This window comes from Solanum pennellii, chromosome 10, assembly GCF_001406875.1.
Source record: "Solanum pennellii chromosome 10, SPENNV200".
Lineage (NCBI taxonomy): Eukaryota > Viridiplantae > Streptophyta > Magnoliopsida > Solanales > Solanaceae > Solanum > Solanum pennellii.
The window spans coordinates 2155280-2182064 of NC_028646.1; the positions used below are offsets into that span (position 1 = coordinate 2155280).

General features: G+C 32.2%; 4 protein-coding genes and 1 long non-coding RNA gene across 5 annotated transcripts; 4 read left to right on the plus strand and 1 right to left on the minus strand.

Moving 5' to 3' along the window:
- Window positions 1–632: 632 nt before the first annotated feature.
- Window positions 633–3243, plus strand: LOC107032204 (peroxisomal and mitochondrial division factor 2). The gene is made up of 2 exons (XM_015233789.2): window positions 633–782; window positions 2128–3243. Exon 2 carries the CDS (start codon window positions 2136–2138, stop codon window positions 3012–3014), a length of 879 nt encoding a protein of 292 aa, XP_015089275.1. The 5' UTR covers window positions 633–782; window positions 2128–2135; the 3' UTR covers window positions 3015–3243.
- A 3268-nt stretch (window positions 3244–6511) lies between these two features.
- LOC107032583 lies at window positions 6512–9512 on the plus strand. Its single transcript, XR_001458386.2, has 2 exons — window positions 6512–6919; window positions 9186–9512. It is a non-coding gene; the product is annotated as an uncharacterized LOC107032583 (long non-coding RNA).
- Window positions 9513–12926: 3414 nt separating this feature from the next.
- Window positions 12927–14682, plus strand: LOC107032540 (protodermal factor 1-like). Its single transcript, XM_015234148.2, has 3 exons — window positions 12927–13140; window positions 13233–14034; window positions 14112–14682. Exons 1-3 carry the CDS (start codon window positions 13026–13028, stop codon window positions 14440–14442), a joined length of 1248 nt encoding a protein of 415 aa, XP_015089634.1. The 5' UTR covers window positions 12927–13025; the 3' UTR covers window positions 14443–14682.
- A 1232-nt stretch (window positions 14683–15914) lies between these two features.
- On the minus strand, window positions 15915–21291 carry LOC107031945 (zinc finger BED domain-containing protein RICESLEEPER 1-like). Its single transcript, XM_015233469.2, has 3 exons — window positions 21151–21291; window positions 16665–18641; window positions 15915–16582 (listed from the first exon to the last, which is right to left on the minus strand). Exons 2-3 carry the CDS (start codon window positions 18616–18618, stop codon window positions 16527–16529), a joined length of 2010 nt encoding a protein of 669 aa, XP_015088955.1. The 5' UTR covers window positions 18619–18641; window positions 21151–21291; the 3' UTR covers window positions 15915–16526.
- Window positions 21292–22747: 1456 nt separating this feature from the next.
- Window positions 22748–25266, plus strand: LOC107001747 (HVA22-like protein f). The gene is made up of 5 exons (XM_015199720.2): window positions 22748–22868; window positions 23400–23426; window positions 23761–23883; window positions 24674–24920; window positions 25086–25266. The coding sequence occupies exons 1-5, from the start codon at window positions 22822–22824 to the stop codon at window positions 25110–25112; spliced, it is 471 nt and encodes a 156-aa protein (XP_015055206.1). The 5' UTR covers window positions 22748–22821; the 3' UTR covers window positions 25113–25266.
- Window positions 25267–26785: the final 1519 nt, after the last annotated feature.

Genomic DNA, 26785 nt, shown 5'->3' on the forward strand with positions numbered 1-26785 from the left:
AATCATTAACGTAATTATAATTAAAAAATCTAAATTCAATCAAACTTGTACGAAGACCAAACATCGAAATTGAGAATAAAAGGCTACTATTAAAGATCATTTCTCTTACACCTTTTCCTTTCACACTTTCAATCCCACTCATACCTTAACCTTTACACCATTGGCCAAATCAATAAAGCGATAACAAAAAATTTCTTGTTTAACATGATTTTAATATGGAAGAATCTCTTTATTTCTTCACCGTATTACATTCTATTTTTTTTTACGCGAGTGTTATATTAAAGCTCATTCAACTTATAGTGTAACGAAACTCACGTAACACAATACCGTTTAATTTGTTACGATAAAGTTACTATAAGATCATACATATCGAATGAAATACTTTATATATTTTCAATTTTAACATAATAAATCGATGTAAACAATATAATAACAGAATAATCTTTATCTCTATACATAACAATAAACATACAACAACATATTATGTGATTCTATAAATGTAATATATTATGTACGAGATTTTATCGTTATCCATGTAGAATAGAGAGACTGTTTATAACAGACTCTCGAGAAATATAATAGGTTACCCTACTACCACTAAACTAGGCCCAATAGATTTGGGCTTTTGTAACATAATTTTATGGAAAAATCATGAATTTGTTTTTCTTATGCTCAATCGAAAATCACAATTGAATAAGAACAAAAATTTGATCTTTTGGAATCAAATGCAGTAACAAAGCAAAACCCTAATCCAAATCAAATTCACATTCTTCATTTCTCAGGTAAGTTTTCACATTCCCAATTTTTATTCTTTTTACTTTTTAATAATTTTTAAATATGAAATTGCAGAATTTGAGTATATATATATGAAATGAAAATGGATGTTGAGGATCTTGTTAGTTTGGGGTTGAAGGGTAGATGTTATTTTGGTTGAATAAGGGAAATGCTGTATTTGTAATTCGAATTCTATGGTGATTTAGAAAAAAAAAATTGATGACTTCTGGGTCAGTGAAGTGTTTTTTTTTTTTTCAGATTTTTTGATTTGTTTGAGTTTTTTCATGTTGGGTTATTTTGAAAGAATTGGGTGTTTTTTCAGATTTTCTGATTAATTTTAGTTTTTTCATCATTGGGTGATTTTTGAAAATTTTTCATTTTTGGATCAGTGAATTGATTCAATTTTTTCGATTAATTTTAGTTTTTTCATCAATGGGTGATTTTGAAAATTTTTCATTTTTGGATCAGTGAATTGATTCAATTTTTTCGATTAATTTTAGTTTTTTCATCAATGGGTGATTTTGAAAATTTTCATTTTTGGATCAGTGAATTGATTCAATTTTTTCGATTAATTTAAGTTTTTTCATCAATGGGTGATTTTGAAAATTTTCATTTTTGGATCAGTGAATTGAGTGTTCTTCAAAATTTTCGATTAATTTTAGTTTTTTCATCAATGGGTGATTTTGAAAAATTTCATTTTTGGATCAGTGAATTGAGTGTTCTTCAAAATTTTCGATTAATTTTAGTTTTTTCATCATTGGGTGATTTTGAAAATTTTTCATTTTTGGATCAGTGAATTGATTCAATTTTTTCGATTAATTTTAGTTTTTTCATCAATGGGTGATTTTGAAAATTTTCATTTTTGGATCAGTGAATTGATTTTAGTTTTTTCATCATTGGGTGATTTTGAAAATTTTTCATTTTTGGATCAGTGAATTGATTCAATTTCTTCGATTAGTTTTAGTTTTTTCATCAATGGGTGATTTAGAAAATTTTCATTTTTGGATCAGTGAATTGAGTGTTCTTCAAAATTTTCGATTAATTTTAGTTTTTTCATCATTGGGTGATTTTGAAAATTTTCATTTCTGGGTCAGTGTATTGGGTGTTTTTTCTCGGAAACAACCTTTATTTCTCTACGAGGTAGTGGTAACGTTTGTGCATACTCAACCCTCCCTAGACTCCATTTAGTGGTATCTTATCGGATATGACGATGATGAGGTTGCTGTTGTTGAAAGAGGGTGTTTTTGATCTTCTTAAAGTTTTTATTCTTTTGGATTTATTGATTGGTATGAATATTCTCGGATTTCCAATTTATTTGGGACTGAGGCGTAGTAGTTGTTGGATTAATTTCAGGTTTAACTATGGCGGACGAGAATGCTGCCAATGGAGATGTTTTTGATGATGCTGTGGAGATCGAAGGAGAGGAAGATTCGGATGCTGCATTGAAAACTGCTCCGCTGACACACAAGATAGCGGCGTTAGAGCAAGAGAATAATCAACTTTTTCGCGAGAATCAAGTCATCAAAGAAAAGATGGAGAAATCTAAGCACTCGATTGAGGAAATCCAGAACGAAAAAGTGGAGTTACAGAAGAAGGCAAAGAAGTTTGAGTCGGACAATAAGGCTCTAGGACCGGTAGCTGGCCGAGCAGCAGAGCTCGAGGGTGAACAGTCTCGGCTGCAGCATGATCTCATAACTTCAATGAACGATCTGGAAGAATCGAATTCTGAGCTATCGAAACTGAAGTTGGATCTAGAAGGGTTAAAGAGTAGTGATAATGAGAAGAGGGTGAAATTGGAAACCGTTGAGACTGAAAGGAACTTGTTATTGGTGAAACTTAACAAGTTGGAAGCGAGTGAAAAAGATCATCGAGCTGAAGGAGAAGTAAAGGAGAAAGAAATAAGGGGCTTGAAGAATCAACTCGAGGATTTAAAAGCAACTCTGAAGAAGAACGAGACGTGGAAAAGGGAGAAGGAGGCACTTCATTCAGTGAAAGACGAGTTAGAGAAAAGGGTAATAGAAATGATGAGTAAAGTGACTGAGTTGGAGAAAAAGTTGGAGGAGAAGGAAACACTGATTACTGAAAGAGGCGTCGACAACAATGTTAATGGCATTTCAGCTGAGGATAAAGTTAAAGCTCCCGGTGGCAATGTAGACTTACTAATGGCGGCTGCATCTTCAGTTGCTGCAGTTGCTCTGGTAGGTATTTTGTGCTTTCTTCGATTTGCAAGAAAATCATAAACTCAGAGCTTGTTGTTTATCTTGATTTGCTAGTTCCATGAACCATAGGAGTTTTTAGCAACCTTTAAACAAGTTTGTTAGTGTAATCATTTCAAAGAAAGCATTCGTATTGCAGTGAAGCACTGAATTCATATGTAGTACTGAATTGTCTCGAATAATGGCGTTCTTATACCACTCTCCTTTAGTCGATTATTTTGGCTACCTGGAGTCAGGGGCAACTCTCTCTAAATTCTCGTTAGCTCGATTTCTCTATATCCTTTCATATATTACTGTGATGGTGATGATCTCCGTTTTGCACTCTGATTCGTGTATGTTCGTTGATTGTGAGCTGAGGCTGCTCGTCGTTGTGATCGAGTTGGATCAAGTTGTTCTTAGCTGATGTTAATCCGGTAGAGATTAGCGATTAAATCGTAGTTTCCATTTTTCAGTTACTCTATTTTCCATAATTCAGTTATCAGTGTTTTGAACTGTTCCACTGAAATCAACTGAAGCATTGCTGAATTGAGTTGAGACTATCAAAGTTCATTACAATTGGTATCAGAGTCAGGTTAACCTAAAGCTACCGAAGCAATGGCTTTACGCTCCAAAATATAAGGCCTAAGAATTAGTCAATAGTAATACATAAAATATTTATTCACGTAGAATGTTATGTGACAATAAATAATCTCTAAAAGTATGTTTTTTTTTTAAATTAATAAGTGATAATTTATGTATGAAACTAACACTCTCAATATTATAGGTATGAAACTGAAAAAAAAAAAGAAATAGTTTAGATGTATTTTTGACACTTCATTCATGTAATTATAATTAAAACTTGTAGTCGTTGATTCTGTAGGACTGTCTTCATTTCTTTGAGGTGTCTCTATACATTTCAATCAAGCTAATTAGCTCATCAAATAATTAAATTTAAAAGACATCGTCTTAACTTTGTTGTAACAATCACTATGTTTTAGACCTATTTTTGTAATTAAATATAATACAAAATAAATGCAAGTAAAACTGATATTCTAAACTCAATCAGGTGAAGTCTTTTTTATTAAAAAATATTCCTTTTTGCTTATAGAATATTTTGATAGTTTGTTTAACAATTGATTTAATTAATAAAAAGTTTAAAAATTATAATTAATGAAATGTATCTAAGATATAAACATTTGCAGCGTTATATATCGTTTAATAATTTATATATCTTTATTCGTGTCTTACGAATTATTACAAGAAATATATATTGACAATTGAAAATAATAATAATTTTTTGTTAAGTATTTTTGTAAAAAATATAAGATCTCTTTTTTTAAAATTTGAATTTAGGCCTCTTATTATATTTATAGGTGGTTGGTTCTATGTTCCTTCGAATCTACACGGTTTGTTGTTTTAATCATCTGACAACTCTTTCTGATTAGACTAATGACTAATGTCTGTCTATCTAGAAAAATCGATTTCGTATTAGATGCACTCGAAAAGATTTCCATTTCTTTGTAGGTTCCTTAATTTGTAAAGATAGTTATATATATTTTTTTTTATAAAAAAGTGATTCTAATATGAAAAGGTATTTGTAGCGAAGATATTGAGTTTTGATATCTTTAATTTTGATCTTTGAGCTTTCCTCATTAGTAATGTTAGATTATTGTGTATATCTTGTGCTCTATTGTTAATGTTTGTTGATTATCTACATTACATTTAAATGTGTATATTAGTTCAAGAATTCTTGCTTAACCATAGCAATAATTAAAACATTTTATTACACATTGCACGATATATCATTGCTTGCTAAATTGTTGACTTAATTTTGTTTCCTACTTTCTTTTCAAATATTTTGATTATTCTTGTCATTCATTTTTATCAAGTTGAGGATGCATATGAAATAACATCTTCATCTTTTTTGAGGGTTAAAGTCTACGAACATTTATTCTCTTTAGATCTTATTTTGTGGGATGAGACTGAGTATGTTATTTTTTGTTGTCTCTCACATTCAACCTCTCATTTTTTAAATTGGAGGTTTTGGCTTAAGGTCCTCTTTTGGGAAGGTTATTTTTATCTTACTACAAGTGATATATGATGATTCATCATGAATTGACACAAAATGACATGGAGGTGGAGATTTTGTATGGCGATTTCAATTTGATTGGAATCGATGCATAGTTATTATTGTTGTTAGTGTATTACTTCCCTGCTATAGTGTTTACTATTGCCCGAAAAGACTATAGTTAGCGCAGATCGATCGTTCACTTTAAGGGTTCTACAATATCCATAGGCTTAGGCTTAGACCTTTATTTATGCATCCACTTAATATGTGTAGGTAATCCATCCCAAATACAATTGTTGTCTTGTCATTAAAAAAAATGCATAAATTTAAAATTTTAGATTTGGTTTGGCACATATAATAGTCACTTCAAGATCAAAATTTACATGTGGTATTTGTAACTCTATTATAACAATAATAATTTTTAATATAGAGCCAAAAATAATCGATAAATATTATTTCTACTTAATTGAGACTAGACTAGTATCATGGACTTTAATTTTTTTTATTAATTTATACGATATATGATAACTTACTCATTATTATTTTAAAATTTACTAACAAAATGACGGAACATAACACTAGACCGGATATTACATGTTATGGATGTAGCCATGCAAATTTTGGGCTAGGCAATAAATAAAAGAGCTACTTCTTTTTAGTCTTGTGAAATCAAGCAATTAATTGCCACTGACATCCTTAGCCTTTGCTTGAATATCAAGGCAAAGGTTTTATCATTAAATATCGATTCTTTTCGTTTTAATTTACTTATTTTAATTTAATTGAATATAAATTTAAGAATGTAAATTATTTTCAAAAATCCTGTGAAGTTAAAGTTATGTGTGTCTTTTTATAATCTTAAACAAATAAATAACAAAATTAAAGAATTATTAAATTATAAGAGGTTGAGAGAATTTCGAGTGAAGTGGTGAAATGTATAAAGCAAAATGTAAACTAAAATGAGAAAAGATTTGTTATATAGTTATTAGAAGCGACATTAATAGCGAGAAATAAAAGCTACGAGAGCTAGGATACATGTATACAATACAATTATTAACTTTAGAAAAAATCATACGTACTCGCATAAATATGAAAAAAAGATCATATATTTTGTGCATTCGGAAATACAAAAGAAGGCTTGTTGCATTGGTTCAACACTTTCTATGTTCATGCTTACGAAGTTAACTAATAAAGAGGTATAATATAAGCAAGTAAGTTGGTCTCAAGAAAGTTAAATTTCAATTACAATAAGTTATGCAACTTTCAAACCAGTAATAATCGTGTTCTAATTTATGTCTCTGCTTCTGAAATGATTTTTCATGTGTTCGAACGGATCGAATCTTAAAACAAAGTTTGAAATCATAAAATTGCAACAAATTATAATGTCTATTATCAAATTTTGAATTCGACTCTGAGAGATGATACAATGTTTTGATTAAAAGAAAATAAACATTAGTGGGAACAATTTCTGACTACTTTTGAAAATTACGAGCTCTGTTGCTGCTGCTGCTGTGCTGTGCTGTGTGTAGCCGTTTCGAAGTTATTCCCTATGCATTTTGGCCCCCTTCATCTCTTTTCTTCCTCGTAATTCGTGCACCTAGGGAAAACCCCACTTCTTAAACCCTCACAAAAATCTTCAAAACAAAGAAATAGTCTTCACTGTTTGAAAACTCAGTGTCTTTAATGGTAGTACAAGACAAATAAAGAAGAAAGAACAAAGCTTTAACCTTTTTTTTTTCTTTTCAAGAAGAGAGAGAGAGAGAGTGAGTGAGTGTGTTAAAATCAGTTTGACTGATTAGGGTTTGTTTGGACCAACCTTCAAGTTCTTGACTATGGCAGTGATGTTACTACATTTTTCTGGCAGGTGGTTTTTAACTCAAGAAAGGTATGGCATTGAGCACCCTTTTTCTCATTTTGTAGTAATTTGTGTAATTTTCTTTCAGTTTGTTGTGCCTGTTGTTTGTTGAGCTTCTGAAAATGAATAGGAACTGGAAAAAAAATCATTTCTTGATGTTGTATGGACTTGTTGTGTAACCCCTTTTTATTCTTTTGGTGTGTTGTTTTGTTTATTTTGTCAAATGGGAAGTTTGAGTAGTTTCTGTTTTGATTACCAGGCTCTGTATATTCTTGTATCTGCTGTATATACTTGAAGCTATGCTCTTGTTGGCTGAAAGATTGAATCTTTTTTAACAGTTTATTGCTCAGAGCTGTCATTTACACGATGAATAGAACTCCTAGTAGATATATTAGTTCTGTTGATATTGTTGTGTAATATTAATGTTGTTGTGTTGTTGCTTGGACTCTTTGAAAATGTCAATGGGTGTATGTTAGATTCTCCAAAAGTAGTGTATTTTTTGGAGATTCTTACACGGGTGCGGCATCGGTTGCTAAGAGTCTGCGCAACTTGGGTTACTTCTTTCTGTCCTGTTGTGTTCATTTTGTCAGTTTCATCAAGTTCTATTACTGAAGGGGAATTTAAGGAGCTTCTGTTCTAGAGTTTAACATTTGTTTTCGTTTATGTTGTAGCGCTTTTTCCAATTAGAGCTGTTTATTTATCCCTGTATCTGCTGTATATACTTGAACCCACTCTCTTGTAGGCTGAAAGATTGAATTTCTTTTACATATTTTTGCTCAGAGCTGCCGTTTATTAGTGAATGGAACTCATAAATAGATATATAAGCTGAATGATTTGAAGGTGTAACTTTGATCAGTATAAAAGGTGGATGATTTGAAGGTGTACTTTTGATTAGGATATAAGCTGAATGTTTTAAAGGTCTTCTTTGTGGACCGAACCCATCATTTCACGATTTTGTATCAACTTATTGTTTACCCTGTATATACTTGAATGTGCACCCTTGTAGGCTGAAAGATTGATTCTTTAAATATTTCTTTAACATATTTTGCTCAAAGCAGCACCTTATGTACTGAATGGCACTCTTATATAATCTGACTGATGTAAAGCTCATTTCTTATTTTTTATCAACTTATCGTATAACCCTTTTTTCTTTTGAGGTGTTGTTTTGTTCTTTCTAAGTTCTAACCTGGTGAGCTTATGTTAGTTCTGGCATTTTATTTTTCTAACATGTTATGGCACTTCTCCAATTAGAATTCTCTATTTGTCCCGGTATCTGCTGTATGTACTTCAAGTTACTCTCGTGTGCAAAAGATTGAAGTTCTTTGCATAATTTGCGCAGAAAAGCCACTTATGTAGTGACTGGAACTCTTGATAAATATATAAGCTGAATGATGTTAAAAGATAATGATTTTGAGGTAGGATATCTTCTTCCCCGACCCCATCCCTTCCCAGAGGAACCAAGAGATCTGTTATTGAATTGAGCAACTTTGGAGCAGTAAGATCATAATAGGAGGAAAGTTGATATCTTTACCACAAGTTGGAAGAATTTTCGCGTTTTAGTTATTTGGATATTCACTCATTAACGAATTCAAAGAAGGTTCTTACAGCTTTTACACCAAGGTATTGGGTTCATTCAAAGATCTTGATTATACTACTTCTCTCAATTTCACTTGAAGATATAAGAGTGCTCAATGATATTAATTACTACAGTAGAGATCATGTTTGAGGTTAAAAGTTTCTCTTGCTGAAGGTCGAAATTCTTCTGATGCATATGACCTTCAGCTGCAAAGGACTTTCAATTTTCTTTATCTTCAAGTCTAATTATATACTAGTAGTTGGAGGGATAGATAGTTGAGTAATCTAGTATTCATAATCTTCCAGAATTTTCCGGGAATGAAAACAAGAGTTGGAAGTCAAGACTCGAGAGAAGAGGCGAAACATTTTTCCTTTGCTCTTACTAGGTGGAGCCAGAGAACTAAACATATCTTTATGAGATGGTTGGTAGGTTATTTTCAAAGCGTAACTAGAATGCAGTTGGATAATCTGGAGAAGGCTCCGAGTTACTATAGGTTTTCGATAGAACATAAATGTCGAAGGCAGAAACCTCATATTGGGCGTAGAGTTGGAGAAAGGGTGTATGGATTTGTTGGGACTTGTTACTTTCTTGATGTTTGACCCTTTCTTCTTGAAGATAATGGGTTAATCTGTCTTCAACTGTTTAATTGCTATGGTTATGTGACCCCATGCTGTGTTCCTTTTGTCGATTCACAACTGTTTCTTGACTTATATATCGCAGGTTAGATAGAGAAGTAGGAGTAGAGCTTGCTTCAGAAGTGTCGACGTGTTCAACTGTTAAACCAGGTTGAATCTTCTGTTCCTTGTGTTTTTCCTGGAACATGTGAACTTTTGTAAGTACATTGTTCCTCCTTAAGTAGGGAATGAAGCCATCGGTCCGCGAAGCATATCAAGCTTTGTATCATATTTTGACAATACTAGCAATTATTCATAGTGGATGAAGTAATATTTTTTCTTGCATATATAAGCTACTCAGGTTTATATTTTCTGAGTTTTGACCAATCTTTTACCATTCAATGAAAATCTAATGCTCTCAATTTAGCTTGGATGTCTATGGTTATTACTAGGGATTATTCTTTTGCTTTCACTCTGACATACTATGTTGCTCGAACTCTTCAAAAATGTTGTATCCATTTCGGATCTTCCAATTACCACACAATCAGTAACATTTTTGAATAGTCCGAACGAGCAACATAGCTGACATGAATACATTATACTTACTATCTGTTACCATTTACACTTCAATGAAATTAGATGTTGTATGGTTACTATTAGGGACTGGTCTTTTGTTTTAGCTTTGACATGCTATGTTGCTCGGGCTCTTCAAAGACGCGGCTACATGTATACCGAAATTGCACTACTTTTTAGAGGGTGGTGAAATTTTTGAAGAGTTCGAACAAAGGAAAACTATGCGGATAAGCAAACATATACTAGTTAATTAGCCAACATCGATATAGTTTGAATTGATTATGTCTTGGAGTTTCATTTTATTTGTAATTACGTCGCCTCTCTCCTTTATATGCCATATATAGAAATATAATTAGCCTCTCCGCCCTCTCGCCTGCCTCTCTCCTCCCTTTCCCAATCTCGCTCGTCTTTTACCCCTCTCTCTCTCAATTTTGTTCGCCAGATATACCAGTACATGTGTATATGGTATACCAATTGCATATATACGATTATCTCACAAATATACGTATACAATTTGTTTCTCTACACTCTCTCGCTCACCTCTCTTTCCATTAATATGTTGCAACAAATTGTAATTAGCAAACTGTAACTATGATGTTTGTATAAATTTCGACCTCAAATCATATATAATTAAAAGTTTAGTCATTTCTATTTAAAGTTATTTATAACCATTTTTGTTTTTTGAAATTTAACTTTTATCGAATTTAATTTCAGATATCATATATTTTTAAATTTAAATTAAGTATATGTGCAAATAATTTCCTCATATTAATGATAGTCTCATCTCTATACATTTATTACAACTCGAATTGAGTACAGCTATGTTTCTCATTTCCTAGAGCTTAACTTTAGGGTTAATACTAAATGGCAAAAATTTAAAAAGTTTATGATATTTTTTTATTATTTTAAAAATATATTAATATTTTCTTCATTTCTAATTAAAAGATAGTAAAAATAAAATGATAAAAATGTTCAAAAAAGGTAAAATAACGTAGTGTAAAATAGTTATTTTATCATTTTAATCAAATTCTAACTAAATTCAGGTCAAAACGATTTTTTCTTAACTTAAATTAGAGAAGGATTTAAGACGAGTTTTGTAATTTTAAATGGATTTATTTCATTTTATTTGAACTACTTAGATATATGTTTAAAGGAAAGTCTTGTTGTAATCGGTAAAATTACGATGAGATAATAAGGTTATGAATTCGATATGAGAAGTAGAAGTTTTATACCTTTTCTTTTATAGAGATAAATAATGTATATATTATATAACTAGATTTTTTCGACATACTAGCTAAGCTAATCGTCTTAATTTTTTGATTGATTTAGATTTTCACCATTTTTTTTCAAAATTAGAGCCCAATGATCAAAAACCACTAACACCATTTAAAAAAATAAATTAAATTATAGATATTCAAATTTCAAACTTTATGAATTTTTACGACTTTTTCAAATTATTCAAAGTGAATACAATAATAATAACACAACTCAATTTACAATTAAATATTTAGTGAATACACAAAATCAAAATAACAACTATTCAATTTATGTAAATCTATAATCAACACTATAGCTCCGCCCCTGACTAGAAGTAACTTTGACATAGAAAGAGACAAAAAAAGATAAAATAAAATACAATTAACTTTGCTTTATCATTTACTACACAAAAATTGAATGTGTATTTATTCACCTACTCTCTCTGAGAAGGCATAAAGTCTCATATTACTCATGTCAGCTCAAAACTAGTCTTACTCATCCAATTTTATTCCAAGTGGACACTCTCATATACACTCGTTCCGTTAATTTTTACTTGTCACAGAAATAATTTCAACAATTTAAATTAAGATAATAAAATTATACGAAAAATACCACTTATAAATTTCAAGTCTAATACTAAAATGATGCAAGAATACATCTTAAAATACTGATCAAAATCTATATATAGTTTGACTTTCAAAAAGTGAAATATAACAAATAAAAATGAACGGAATCGTATTGAGCATGCTTATCCTTTTTTTTCTCCACCTCTTTTATAAAGAGAAAAAGAAAAATAGAAAATAAAAGGAACTTGTAGAGAGTGCCACTACACTCTTTGACATTCTCTAATATTATATATATATAATTAGACCTTTCTATAAGAATCGTCCTTTATAATAATATTTTATTATAATGATAAACTTTTTTTTGGAATCAATTTTTCTTTGTTATGTTATATTATTATATATTCTCTGTAACAATTATTTTTCTATAGCGATAAAAACACATTATTAAAACAAACAATGTTAGTATAAAGATGTTTGATTTATATATATACATATATAAAGTTTTTTGTATCACAAGAATATAGCGATCAATGAATTATGACTCAATTACTTTACATATTACATCATATTGTACGAGATGAGCTGAAAGAGCCTAGGTGAGTGATAGTTATAGAAGGCATATAGCAAGGACAACTTCACCATCATGAGCGATACGTTTTCAATTATATATATATATATATATATATATATATATAATGAGATTATATCATAGCAATAGAGCATAATACAAAACAATTCTAGTAATAAAGTTCTCCTAACAAAGTTCTCCTAACCATAAAGTGTGTATATTTTTTTTTTATTTTATATTTTTACAATTTCATTAATATAATGTATTATGAAAATTATTTTGTGTTCAAGAGACAATGACATAACTAGGATATGTTAAAGAGTGATGAAGTACATTTGTCCATGTTCTTCTATGTGAGATTTAAATGAGACCTTAAATGCAACCTGCAATATATGTAGCTGACCTCATACTCTTTCATTTATGCTTTATATTAACAGCTTCTGTACTCATCACTCTTTATTATTGTGATGTCCGGACTAGTTTACGTGTAGGGTATCTGCTATCTCCCACTAACAAAATCTACGTAATCGTTACTCTTGTATCACTAGGCATCCATTAAGCTCCTTAACCTTGACGTCCAAACCAACTTGACTAATACCATAGGATATATGCTACCTCCCACCAACACATAGACGTTCTCGTTACTCTTTACATACAACTCTTCTCTTGTACCATTAGGCATCGATTAAACTTCTTTATTAACCATATGGTGTCTGGGACCAGTTTGGGCGCATCTCAACTAATGCCAATAAGTACATGTTACCTCCCACCAACACAAGTACGCCCTGGTTTACACTTCATATACAACTCGTCTCTTGTTTCACTTTGCACCAATTATAACACACCTTGATTAATTCAATGTGATATCTACTACCTCCCACCAACACACGTATGTCCTCTTTACTCTTTATATACAACTCTTCTCTTGTATCACTATACATCTCTCTTTTCTCTTATTCATTTCCCTTGAGAGCAAACTAAGATGGAGAAGAAAAGAAGCAAACAAGCTTCTCTAATCCTGTGGGCTACAATTGCTTCATTACTCATCATGCAGAATTTGGTCACTCCTGTCATTTCTTGCAGAACTCCTCCAAAAAGTCTCTTATATTTCATTCACTCTTTTTGTTAGTTTTAATTTATTACTTACTATTTTCGACTTCTTGAATCAAATTTTTTATTTTTATGACAGATTCGCGAACACCTCCATCACATGGTGGCTCAGAAAGTGGTGGCTCTCGAAATACACCTTCACATGGAAGCAAAAGCCATGGCGGAAAATCACATTCTGGCTGTGATAATCCGCCAAGTGGAGGGGGTAGCGGACATACTCCAACCCTAGCTCCTCCTTCGGGAGGAACTGGAGGTGGTTACTCTCCGCCATCCCCTCCAAGTACCCCCTCCACACCGGATATCTCCGTACCCTCACCTCCATTTGACCCTAATTCACCACCTTCTGGAGGGGGCGGATACTATCCCTCCCCTCCAACTGATAGTGGGACCCCGCCAACTACTCCAATCATAAGCCCTGACACTCCTTCAACTCCATTTGACCCCAATTCACCACCTTCTGGAGGGGGTGGATACTATCCATCCCCTCCAACTGATAGTGGGGCCCCACCCACTACGCCTATCATAAGCCCTGACACTCCTTCAACTCCATTTGACCCCAATTCACCACCTTCTGGAGGGGGCGGGTACTATCCATCCCCTCCAACTTATGGTACCCCTACCACACCAACTACTCCTATCATCGGCCCTGACACTCCAAGCATTCCCGATATATTCACTCCTTCTACTCCATTTGACCCCAATTCACCACCTTCGGGCGGGTACTATCTCTCCCCTCCAACTTTCCCTACACCTAGTACCCCCGGTATACCCACATTTTTCCCACCAACTACTCCTATCATCAACCCGGGCATCCCAGGCACCCCCGGTATCTACATACCTCCACCTCTATTCGATCCTAACTCACCACCTTTCTCAATCGAGTAAGTAAATCACATTACACAACTCCCTTCAGGTACATTCGATAACATATTAACACGAACCATGAATTTTTTTGTAGTTACTGGAGGACTAACCCGGCTTTAATATGGGCCTTGTGTGGCTGGTGGGCAACTATTGGTAGTGCATTCGGTGTAGCTGCTGCTCCGGGGCTCGGATCAAACTTCAACCTCCTACAAGCACTTACAAACACTCGTTCCGATGGTGTTGGTGAACTCTACAGGGAAGGCACAGCTTCTTTACTGAACTCAATGGTGAACAAGAAGTTTCCTTATACTACAAAACAAGTTAGGGAAAATTTTGTTGCAGCACTTAGTTCAAACAAGGCTGCTGCAGCTCAGGCAGCGCGATTTAAGTTAGCCAACGAGGGTAGATTCAAGCGTAGAGCTTGAAATGAAGGCTCGTATCAATAATTCTGATTCTACGTATGGACATTTTCTCATCACTACTTCGTTCATTCGCAATAGTAAATGTATGCAACTAAGGTATCCTAACAGATCAGTAGAGCTTGAACTTTGGTTCATGTTTCAAAAATCACCTTAAAAATCTTGCAAGTATGTTAAGTTTCATTATGATTTCTTGTGAGTTTTAGTTTAAAGGTTGATTTTAGTATATGTGAAATATTTATTTCATGTTACCTATTATATATATCTTTTGTTATGTAACGATGAAAAATAATGATTGATCTGGTATGATCACATCTTTACCTTTTTAATGAAAGAGCTGACCTTAGGTCCATCATATTATATGCTTTAAAAAGTGCATGGTTTTATGAACAACAAGAACATCCTCGGTGTAAGGCCTAAGGAGGGTACTGTATACGCCGACCTTGCCTTACCTTGGGAAGTAGAGAAAATGTTTCTGTTAGACCCTCGGCTCAAGAAAAGGATTACTTATTCAACATCACTAAAAATGCGTATCGATCGGCTCCGTAAACGACTAAATTAGATGCATCATGGTCCATCAATACTTGAATTAGATTTTTTTTTTTTTATAATAGAGAAATCCATCTGGAGTCACTCCTTAGAACTAACCGCAACCTTCAAAACTTGAGGATAATGGGCTCGCCTCTCTGCCCTTTTACGCTTAAATACCAAGCTTAGTTCGCATGACATATGGCTCAAACCTAAGTTACAAGTCCTTCAAATGAGTCTCAAACAAGTTGAAAATTGATGTAATAGTCAAGAAAAAATCATTATTTCCTCTATTTAATTTTACTTATCTACGTTATCAAAAATAGATTATCATTACTAACATATCAAGTAAAGATAATTATTCTTTCTCCATATTTTATGGTTAGTATTAATCTCTATGATTACGTTCTAATAACCATAACTATATCCCGTTTTATTTAATATCACGAGTTTTATGACTATACCTCATCATAATACGTCCTGTCGTGTAGGAAGACTCACCCAAGCCATGACATAACATAGTCCTTATTTTGATAATGCAAAAGCTTGATATTATGTATATATTAGTTTGAAAATTGAATTACTTTGCTCAAATCACCTAGAGTAAATAGTGATCAAAACCTCAAGTGTTAAGATTTATGAAAAATGTGTAGTAACAAATAGATATTTAAAATTTTAAAGGTGGACCTATAATCAATTCCAAATATTCGTGAATATTCATAAGCAATGAGATCAAAAGTTAAATCGAATTTATCAATAATCGAGGAACCAAAAGTGACGTTTAACCCGAATCTCTTATATTTTTCCTGTTTGGACATATTTTTATAAAGATAAAATTGATATTCTTCAATTGTGTAGATTCTATAAGTTGAAAGTCATTAAGTTGTAAATATTGTTACCAATTCACAATTCTTATCCTATTTGCCAGTATATAAAAAGAATTTTCAAAACTGAAATTAGAGACAATATATTATATGGTTCAAAGTAAGATATCAGAAGCAACAGCCCTACAAAATTCCTTCAATATTTTCCCTTAACTAATTAAACTCACTTATCTTCAACCATTATTAGGCTGTAATGGTCCACAACTCAAGAGGCTGAGAAATACTAAACAGCAGACAATACCATATCGCGGTAGGCTGGAGCGTGGGCATGAAAGCTGCAAAAATCCAAGAATACCTCGAAATTTTTTCTTTCATCTGGCTCAGATGAACAAACCAAGACCATAATGATCATGAGTTAACAGTAATTCGGAATGATCCTTGACAGATCAATACCGTAAAGAACCTCAAACGAGAATGGACAGAACAGAAAAGAGAAGTAGATACAGATAAGTTAGTCAATTGATGGAGGCTAAAGATGGCAATAAGCTGTTAGATTCTTGAACAAAAGAACTCGTCTTGAACTAATTTATGGGAGCTCTGGAAAAACAAAATCTGCAAATGAACTAATTTCTACAAAATCTTAACACAAGGATAGAGAGAGGGGGACTGTTTGGTAGGTGCTAATATACACAGATAAACGCAAAAGAATGGCAACCTAAGCTTACCAAAGACTTGCTCTTATTTTGCATCATAGCACAAGGCCAGAGTGACGGTGCTTGATGAAGCCTTCGAATCTGTTGAAGAAAGATTCAGAATTATTCTTTATAGCTAATATGGAATATGTCAAAATTGTAAACTAATCAATTATATATTCACCTTCAAATTCATCACGCATCCAATCCTGGGCACACATCAAAGCTTGCAAGGTATCTGATCTTAGCGAACTGCGATATGGTTCAAGAGCCTTATTACCAGTGTTGAACACATACTCTAGTGAAGCTTTTGACATTGGCATTCCTAGAATATTGCGTGCCATCATGGACAGAATAGGATACCTTGGAGTGTGAACCTTCCACCAGTTTAATATGTTAAAATCATCTTTTCTAGGGAACAGCTTTTCCTCCAAATAATTGTCTAAATCTGATTTAATGTTGTTGCTCACTGAAGTCTCATAGATGAATTTGTCAAATCCCGTCAGCCGATCATTATTAGCACCACCAACTTGAGATGCTTCAGCTTGACCATTAGGGGCTAATGGTGAATAAATAGCATGGCCATTATACAGAGCCTTCATACAATCTGAAACAATATTAATGCAGTCTGGAGCACTATCACCGTATATTTGTGGATAATAATATTTAACCAATTGCATCTTAAATCTCGGGTCTAAGATAGCTGCAATCGCCAAAGCCAAGCTACATTTTTTCCAGTACTCATCAAATCTGCTTTTCAACTTTAGAGCCAACGAATTAACAAAATCATCTGAGTTTTGACACCACTCAATCAACTGCAAGTGAATATCACAGATATCTGGGAAATATGTATTTGCCGTAGGATATTTGCTTCCCACAAAAACATTGGAAACCTCAACAAAGAGCTTTAGGAAGCTAGCAATGGCACTTATCCTATCCCACTCTGTCACAGTTGGACACATTGAATACCGAGAATCTTGTTCTTGCAAAAGAGGAAATGCGTCTTTGTACTCCAAAGCAGTTTCAACCATAATATAAGTTGAGTTCCAATAAAATGAATTATCAAGATTCAGGCACTTCTGGGAATCAACCCCAGCAATTTGAGCCATCTCAGTGAACTTTTCCTGGGTTGCCTGTGAACTTCGAACATAGCGAATACTTTCCCGGACCTTGTGGATTATCTGGCTTGCTGTTTCTAAGGTATCTTGGACCATCAACTTGATAACATTAGCTGCACAGCGTGTATCAAATAATTGGCCATCACAATAAAGAAACCTGTGTTGACAAAGCTGCTCTCTGATTCTACTAACAATTTTGTCATATGTCGAGTAGTTATCAAATGTCACTGAAAACAATTTTCGGTCGATATCCCAATTTCTTAGACTAGTCATGATAACTTCCGACAACATATCTTCTGTCTGGGAAGGATCAGTTGTTAAAAAATTCAGAATCTTCTTTTTAAGATGCCAAGAGTCATCTATGTAATGTGCCGTCAAGCACAAGTATTCAGCATCACCATTTGCAGTCCATGTATCAGCACTAAGGCTGATTTTCCCAGGCAATTTGTCCAACTCTTCATATACTTTCTGTCTCTCCATCAGATAAATTTCCCGGCAGTCGGCCTCAACTCCATCAAATGTTGCAATGTCAAACAAGGGTTGAAGATTCCTGACAAATATACGGAAACCAATATGTTCAACCATAGACAAAGGATAGCCATGTAATATGATCATGCGGGCAAGGTCAAGCCGGCTTCGCCTGTTATCAAAGTTAACAATTCCATTGTTGAATAACCCATCTCTTGTGTGTCCGTGTTCAAACTTAGTCCTCACAACGCTGACTGCATCACCATTTCTCTGCTCTTGATCAAAACTAAAATTCGAGATGGCAAGAGGTCCCTCCTTTTTCTTTCCCCGTGTCAGTAACTGACTTATATCATGGTTTGATCTCCTACGACATCTGATCAAATGATTTCTCAAATGTGAAGTCCCACTGGTACTAGACCCACTAAGTTTCCTTTTACAGTGTCTACAGATAGCCACAAAAGTATCACCTTTTTTTACTCTATCAAAGTCATTCCACACAACAGATTTTAGCCTACTAGAATTGACTATGACTGCTTCTTCCTCGATCTCCATTGCTTCCAGTACTGTAGCAATACCTGGGATATTTTCAGGTGACATGAGGAAAATGACAGACAATTTATCAAATCTAAACCAGAATAATGAAGAAACAACAAAGCTTCAATAACACAGACTAATTAAAATCACAGCTCTTCAAATTATCAATTGGGATAATATAGTGTCAATCACAGAAGCACAGAGACGCCATATATCTTGCACATAAAACCAACCTCTATAAAAGTCTAAATAAAGAAATAATAAGTAATACTTGGGAGAAAAAGGAAGTACATCTATATTGCATGAAGGGACTCAATTCAATCACCTTAGCCCGAAAACTATACTAAGCATACAACAAGAACAAGAACAAAAACATATCCAGCGTAGTCCAACAACATACAAATGTCACAAGTTCAAAACCTGCCTGTTGAACCAATTCTGGTGTGCTAATGTGACAAAAAAATTTCACTAATTGACAGAGCTTTCTTTTTAGTTGCCAAAAGTTTTCAAAACTTCAAATATTACAATGTTGCATTACCTATGTGACTTCTGCAGTTAGTTCTTTTAAGCTGTTACTCTAGACACATACCTAAACAGATGACTAAGGCCCATTCCTCAAGCTAGGATAGTCAAAAAGAATATAGGTACATATTACTAATTTTTGGGCAAGGCACAGTATATATAAGATACCAAAAAGCCTAGCCTGGTTCTCTATCATTTAAGTTACACTTATCCAATTCGCAAACATCACATCAAACCGGACTTCTCTACCATTTACATTACAAAAAATACTGATCACATTCGCACACATCACATCAAACTGGACTTCTGTACCATTTACATTACAAAAAAAACAGATCAAATTCACATGCATCACATCACACTGGACTTCTTTACCATTTACATTACAAAAAAACAGATCAAATTCACACGCATCACACCAAACCAGACTTCTCTACCATTTACATACAGAAACACTATAAATCTACCAATAAACCTAGACCCGACTTCTCTTCCATTTACATTGGAAAAACTCCCATTTGCACACATCACATCAAATCAGACTTCTGTACCATTTACATTACAAAATAACACTATCAAATTTGCAAAAAAATATACAGCTTTATCAAATGCTTTTCTGAAGGTGTATTAAGCTGCTATATATAACCCTTAAGTTTCAAATTACCCACCTAAGGCAATACAAGGCAACTATAACTTTAATCCAAACTAGTTGGGGTCAGCAATATGAACATCAATATCCACTTTGCTCCATATGATTCCTCAAACCCACATAAGACAATAAGATAGACATTTATGATTAAGAAATTCTAAGCCAACATATCACTGAAATTCCTCTTCAATTTATAAAGCACAAGATTGTTTTGCAAACCAAAGATGGAAACTTTAACCACAAATTAGATGTTGAAAGGCATAATTCAACAAGTTGTAAAATCCTTGGTGAATGGAGTTACCGTGTACATTCAACCCCATATGAATCCTTAATCACACCAAAGACAAGAAGAAGAAAATTTTAATAAAACTACACACCCCTGAAATTCTAGCCAACAGAACACACCAAAATTACTCGTTAATTTACAAAGCACAACATTGTTCACAAACCAAAGATGGAAACATTAACCACAAATTAGAACATTGAATGACAAAATTCAACAAGTATGTTGTAAACCAAGTACATTCTGGTTCATATGAATCCTCAACACCACAAAAGACAACAAGAATTAATTTATAATTAAACTATGCACTCACGAAATTCTAGCCAACAGAACACCAAACTTACTCGTGAATTTACAAAGCACACCATTGTTTGCAAACCAAAGATGGAAACTTCAACCACAAATTAGATGTTAAAAGGTAAAATTCAACAAGTATGTTGTAAAAGCCTCGGTGGACAAAGTTATCTAATACATTATGCTTCATATGAATACTCAAAACCACTAAAGACAACAAAAAGAAATTCATAATTAAACTACACACTAACGAAATTCTAACCAACAAAACACCAAAACTACTCATTAATTCACAAAGCACAACAACAACAACAACAACATACTCAGTAATAATCCCACAAGTGCAGCCCGGAGATGGTACAGTCTACACAGAGAGTCTGTTTACCAAACACCCTCTGCTCAAGTGCAATATTTCCAAAGCACAACATTATACGCAAACCAAAAAAATGGTAACTTCAAGCACAAATTAATGCTCCAAATTCAAAATTCAAAGAGTAAAAAGCTCAACCCAATACCCACTACCCAATTTTACACTCCCCAAACCGGGTCACCACGACCCAATAACCCGAACCCATAATCCGATCCATATTAGGTTACAGATTAAAAAAAAAAGGAAAAAAGTCGGGTCGAAGAAGCAGAATAATTAAAACCCTATAGACATCGGATCGAGAAAACATACATATAACCCAAAATTCATTCGGACTTCGGGTTTTTCAACATATATATCATCCAATTCTAACAACAACACAACCATGTATGGCGTAAACAGGAGAGAGAAACTCTGTAAGAGAGAGAAACTTACGAGAATTGAAGAACTTTTCTGGCGTTGTTGTTACAGGAAAAGGGGAATTTAGGGTTTGTTAAATTTTGTGTGTGAAGAAAATCACACAGTGAAGGTGTAACTGTGTGAAAGAAACGAAAGAGATGAGAGTGAAGGATTGTTGTGAAGGTTTTTTTTTGGGTAAATGGATCTAAGGCGCCAACCCGAAGAGAAACAACTAATTGGGCCAACTATTTTGGGCTTTTAAGGCCCAAATTGACTCTTGGTTTTTATTTGGTAAAATTACACAAACTTACGAACGAATCCACTCTATAGTTCGAAATAATTACGTATTGTCTTACTTATTTATGAATTTGTGGTGGATTTCGAGTTAGATACATAGAGAGAGGCGAGAAGGAGAGAGAGTGAGAGAGGCGAGCGAGAAAGTCAATATATTCCAGATACATATGAATCACACTAAAATATAGTGTATTTGACATAAATTGCACCTGATGTGTATATATAATTTAAATAGAGAGGCGAGAAGGAGAGAGAGTGAGAGAGGTGAGGGAGAAAGTCAATGTATTTCATATACATGTGAATCACACTTGAATATAGTGTATCTGACATAAATTGCACCTGATGTATATATATAATTTAAATAGAGAGGCGAGAAGGAGAGAGAGTGAGAGAAGCGAGCGAGAAAGTCAATGTATTCCAGATACATATGAATCACACTTGAATATAGTGTATCTGACATAAATTGCACCTGATGTATATATATAATTTAAATAGAGAGGTGAGAAGGAGAGAGAGTGGTCGAGGCGAGCGAGAAAGTCAATGTATTTCATATACATATGAATCACACTTGAATATAGTGTAACTGACATAAATTGCACCTGATGTATATATATAATTTAAATATTAGAAAATTGTTATTAGTTATGGTATATACAAGATTGTAAGAACATATTCGTATTAGATATTTGTAATTAACTTAATCACGATAGCATTAGCCGATGTTTACATCATGTCATATATATAAATAAAATTTTCAATAATGTTATGACAATATTACGAAAGAAATAAAAACGTCTGACTAGATATACTTATTATAAATCGATATCGAAAACAAAAAAGTTAACTTGCCGACTAAAAATGTTAACTTTAAGATTTCATTTTATTGCATGTGGTTGACGTGAAGTAGAGGCAAAGATAGTGTAGTAGGAAAGAAAATTCAACTTTTATTTTTTTTACCATGCATGGTAGTAGAATAATCGAATTCAAAATATAAAGTTTATAGATATTTAACGATCTCAAATTTTAAATAAAAGATAAAACATTATTTTAAATGTCCAAAGGGAATTAAACTCGCATTCAGGATGATAGTAAGAAAACTTAAAAACAAGTTTTAGTTCTATTGTTGATGAATAAAAACGTACTTTGTTATTAGATGTTCAACAGATAAATACGAAATCAGATTTTTGAAAAACTGAACCTCGTACCTTAAATCCGCCCCCTCAATACCTTCATGGAGGAGTAAAGAAGACTTTCTCTATACTTTGAAAAAGATATATATCCTTTACTTGTGCTAATTGCTTTCATATACAATATTCCTAAACTTATAAAATCTTGCAAATTAATATAAATATCTCATATTTTCTTCGTAAAAAGATCAAATTTGCAAGAGGAAAAAAATAGAAGTATTTTCCAATGGGTGCTATTGGAACTATGGCTAAAAGTTTGAATGCATTAATCGGGTAATTCAATTTAATTTTCGTAGATTATTAATTATCGAAACGACATGTATATCTTTTTTTTACCCCCTCAAATTTAATTTGATTATATAATACATATATAAATATTTTGCTAATATCGTCTTTCTGTATCAACCTTTTTATTGATTCAATCTATTTACGATGAACAAGTCTATCCCAAATTTTGTCATATTATTAAAAAAATATATGGAAAAGTTACATATTTAGATGGTTGTGAAAAATAATTATAAATCTATCTATATATTATTATTATTACTATTATTATTATTATTTTGATAAACGGCTATAGAGAAAATCCAAAAATATAATCCCAACTTCTTTTATCTTATTTTCCTTAATTTTTTGTGGGTTAGATATGTAGTGAATGATAATAAAATAATGACCTCCTATAGAATTAAAGTTTTTATTTTATGTGTTTTTTTTTCTCTCTATTTTTTTTAATTTTTTTTTTGTGTGTTTTTAGTAAATTAAGACCTAACTTTTCAATTTTTCTCTTTTTTTTTTCCTTAACAGCCCTGGAGTGATGCTTCTCTATCCTTTGTAAGTTACAATTTGATCAATTATTAATTAATTAATGACGAATTTGAATTATCATTTTTTCACGAATTTTACGGTTTAACTATTAGTTATGATCTTTTCTAACCTGAACTTTCATAACACTTATTGAAGCTGACTAGATAATTATTTCTTTTTCCTATCTGAACTATCACTATATACTCATCAATTATGTGCGTTTTGATACATACATGGTGACAGTTCACGTAAAATGAACCACAAACTTATAGTCAGAATATAAAACTCACGAAAAAAATTATATTTTTAACCATATTAAAACAAACATCATATGTTAATTATTGTTGTTTGAATATTGAAGGTATTCTTCTATGAGAGCAATTGAGAGCCCTTCACCATTAGATGATCAACAATGGTTAACCTATTGGGTTCTCTATTCATTCATAACTCTATTTGAGTTATCTTGTTGGAAAGTCCTCCAATGGTAAGTACAATAACTTCTATATTCTGATCAAATTATTCTGTAGTTTGAGTCAATTTATACGTACATGTCTCAATTATTTTACATCGAGAATTTAATTAGCTATGAAATTCGTTGATAATATATCACTAAATAGCCTGTTGTTAACATGATTCTTTTTTTTTAAAAAATCATCGTTAAATATGATTAGTGATGAATTTTTGTTTTTAGTGACAAAATCATCTATTTTTTTTTGTTAAATACCCCTCTCTTTGAAAAATAATATTGATTAAATAAATGGAATAAAAATATAACTTTTGCTATAACATTTCTGAAGTGTGAAATTTTTGTAATTTTTGGATTCTCTCGCTAGAATTTCTGGCTCTATAATTATGTGTGTTCTATAATTTTTAGATAAACAGAAAAAAAAACACCGAATAATAATAATTTTTGGATTCTCTCGCTAGAATTTCTGGCTCTATAATTATATGTGTTCAATATTTTTTATATAAACACAAAAAAAAAATCACCAAATAATAACTTTCTTTTATGCATTGAAATTAAAATATTAGTGTCTTATGATTTTTCAACCTTCATTGATCATTAGACTATATCGTTAAATGTGTTCAGAACGAAGTATGTAATTCATCTTGATGCATTTTGAATGAGTAAATACTAAGAACACCAGGAATTAGCGACTGACAAATTTTGTATCTAAAACAATGAAAATTCATTATCGACTTATTATCATATAAAAATTTTGTTAGCTACGAGCAATATAACGACAAATTAACGATTTTACTTCCATTTTCAGGCTACCATTTTGGCCATTCATTAAACTTGTATGTTGTATGTGGTTGGTGCTACCAATTTTCAATGGAGCAGCTTATATACATGAAAATTTCATAAGAAAACATGTTAAAGTTGGTAGCCATGTTAGTTCAAATTATCCACAAAATCAAAGAAAAGCACTCCAAATGATGAGTCTTGATGCAAGGAAATCTGTTGAAAAATATATAGAGAAGTATGGACCAGATGCCTTTGACAAGGTGGTTAGAGCGGTACGATTTCTCGAACCAGTTTAAATTCTATGCACTAATATTATCGTTAGAAAAAAAAAAAGGGGAGTGTTATGGATTATGACACATAATTCATAATAAATAATATTTACACCTTAAAATCGAGTTATTAATTAATTCGTATTATGAAATTTGACATGTTTGCAGGCGGAGAAAGAAGCAAAGAAACATTGAGGAAGAGCAAATACGTACAATATCATATTCAATGTAATCATACGAGAAAGAGAAAGTGAAAGAAGAAAACATGATGTATTATTTAGGAATTAATGTATATTTTGACTTTCATAACTCTTCCACATAAATGAAACATTTGCATTTCTAATATTAATTGGAAAGTCTTTAATTAAACTCATAGTTCTTTTTAGTTTCAATTTATAAATAAATATTTATAACATATACTCAATAGATTTTTTAAAAAACAAACATAGAATCTAAATAAAAAACTACATAATTATTCGAATCTTATCTATAAATATAATACATAAAAAATATTTTTTTAATCTTGCTTTAGCTGGTATCTATTCTTTAATTTCAGGTTTGGACAAATAGATATTTAAACTTGTACTAGTAGATTGTCGTATAGGAGACAAAAATTACAGTATAGGATGTCACATAGAACGAATATATCTATTTTGTTTAATACACCTGAAGTTGAAAGATATAAATATCAGTTGAGATCAAGTTAAAAGATATATTTTTATATGATATCGTAAATCATATAGAACCTAAGTTTTAGCCAACAACAAAAAGTAATTAGCAAGTATAATTTGAAACATGAAAAAATACAAAATATAACATATCACTATTAGTTAAGCAACACCAATAATGTAATGTAATAGACTATATACTATAAAAATTATGAAATATTCTTTTTCTTCTTTCTGTCTCCCCCCATGGCTTCAAATGTCCTATTGACCCTACCTTGGTTTCAATTTCTCACTCAAGAGCATCATGTACCCCACCTATCATATCACTCACATCTACTCAGTTCAAACTCATTATCCTAGATAAGATTTCAAAATTTTAATTTATGAATTTTAGAAAAAAAATAATTTATTTATATGTATTAAGTAAGATATTTAATAAAGTTTATTGTAGATAAGAAGTTGTAGAGGATATTGATTAAGATAGTAGGTTAGTAGGTAACAATATGTTATATCGCTGTTCGTCCATCTTTGTAGTTGTAGCATTGTTCCCCTAGTTTCTTTGTTCTTCATTTTCTGTTACTATATGTTTGTCGTATTATTTTGTGTAGTTAATATTGAGAATGATTTGTTGTGTTTTTACTTTCTCTATTACTTTTTTGGATTGTTTTTTCTTGAACCGAAGATTATCGCAGACAGTTTGTTTATCTCTGAAATAAGGATAAGATCTGCGTATAAAGTACTCATTGCAATCAAAATAACTTTTAACGGCAATAACTATACACATTAGAAAGATTGTTAAAGTCTTTCTACTATCGTTATAGACTTTAGAGACACTTACAAAAGATGTTAACTATTGCTAAAATACATGTTTAACAACAGTTAAGCTACTGTCATTAATATATAATTATTGTTACAGATCATTTTTATAGAGCGACTCTATCTTCTACCCTCTCTAAACTGGATATACTATTGTAATAGGTAAATATGTAATTAACTAAATAATGTACGTCATATCGTAACTTAAAAAATTCTAACTCCGCCTCGAATCTCCTGATGACACCAAAACCTCAACACCCTCTAAAACTCCAAACATTTCTTGCATAAATGATTCTATATTCTCACTCAACATCATGTCCCCACTCTCCCCCCACCCATCATATCAGTCACATCTCTAAACCTACCCCCACCCCCCCACCCCAC

What these genes read in the sequence shown, in the direction of transcription:
- LOC107001747 (XM_015199720.2), top strand. Translation starts at nt 22,822, where the DNA reads ATGGGTGCTATTGGAACTATGGCTAAAAGTTTGAATGCATTAATCGG. An exon ending in GTGATGCTTCTCTATCCTTT is followed by an intron (nt 23,427 to 23,760) that starts GTAAGTTACAAT and finishes TGAATATTGAAG; the next exon opens with GTATTCTTCTATGAGAGCAA. An exon ending in TTGACAAGGTGGTTAGAGCG is followed by an intron (nt 24,921 to 25,085) that starts GTACGATTTCTC and finishes ACATGTTTGCAG; the next exon opens with GCGGAGAAAGAAGCAAAGAA.
- LOC107032204 (XM_015233789.2), top strand. Translation starts at nt 2,136, where the DNA reads ATGGCGGACGAGAATGCTGCCAATGGAGATGTTTTTGATGATGCTGTG.
- LOC107032540 (XM_015234148.2), top strand. Translation starts at nt 13,026, where the DNA reads ATGGAGAAGAAAAGAAGCAAACAAGCTTCTCTAATCCTGTGGGCTACA. An exon ending in TTGCAGAACTCCTCCAAAAA is followed by an intron (nt 13,141 to 13,232) that starts GTCTCTTATATT and finishes TTTTTATGACAG; the next exon opens with ATTCGCGAACACCTCCATCA. An exon ending in TCACCACCTTTCTCAATCGA is followed by an intron (nt 14,035 to 14,111) that starts GTAAGTAAATCA and finishes ATTTTTTTGTAG; the next exon opens with TTACTGGAGGACTAACCCGG.
- LOC107031945 (XM_015233469.2), bottom strand. Translation starts at nt 18,618, where the DNA reads ATGGAGATCGAGGAAGAAGCAGTCATAGTCAATTCTAGTAGGCTAAAA. An exon ending in GATGCGTGATGAATTTGAAG is followed by an intron (nt 16,583 to 16,664) that starts GTGAATATATAA and finishes TTTCTTCAACAG; the next exon opens with ATTCGAAGGCTTCATCAAGC.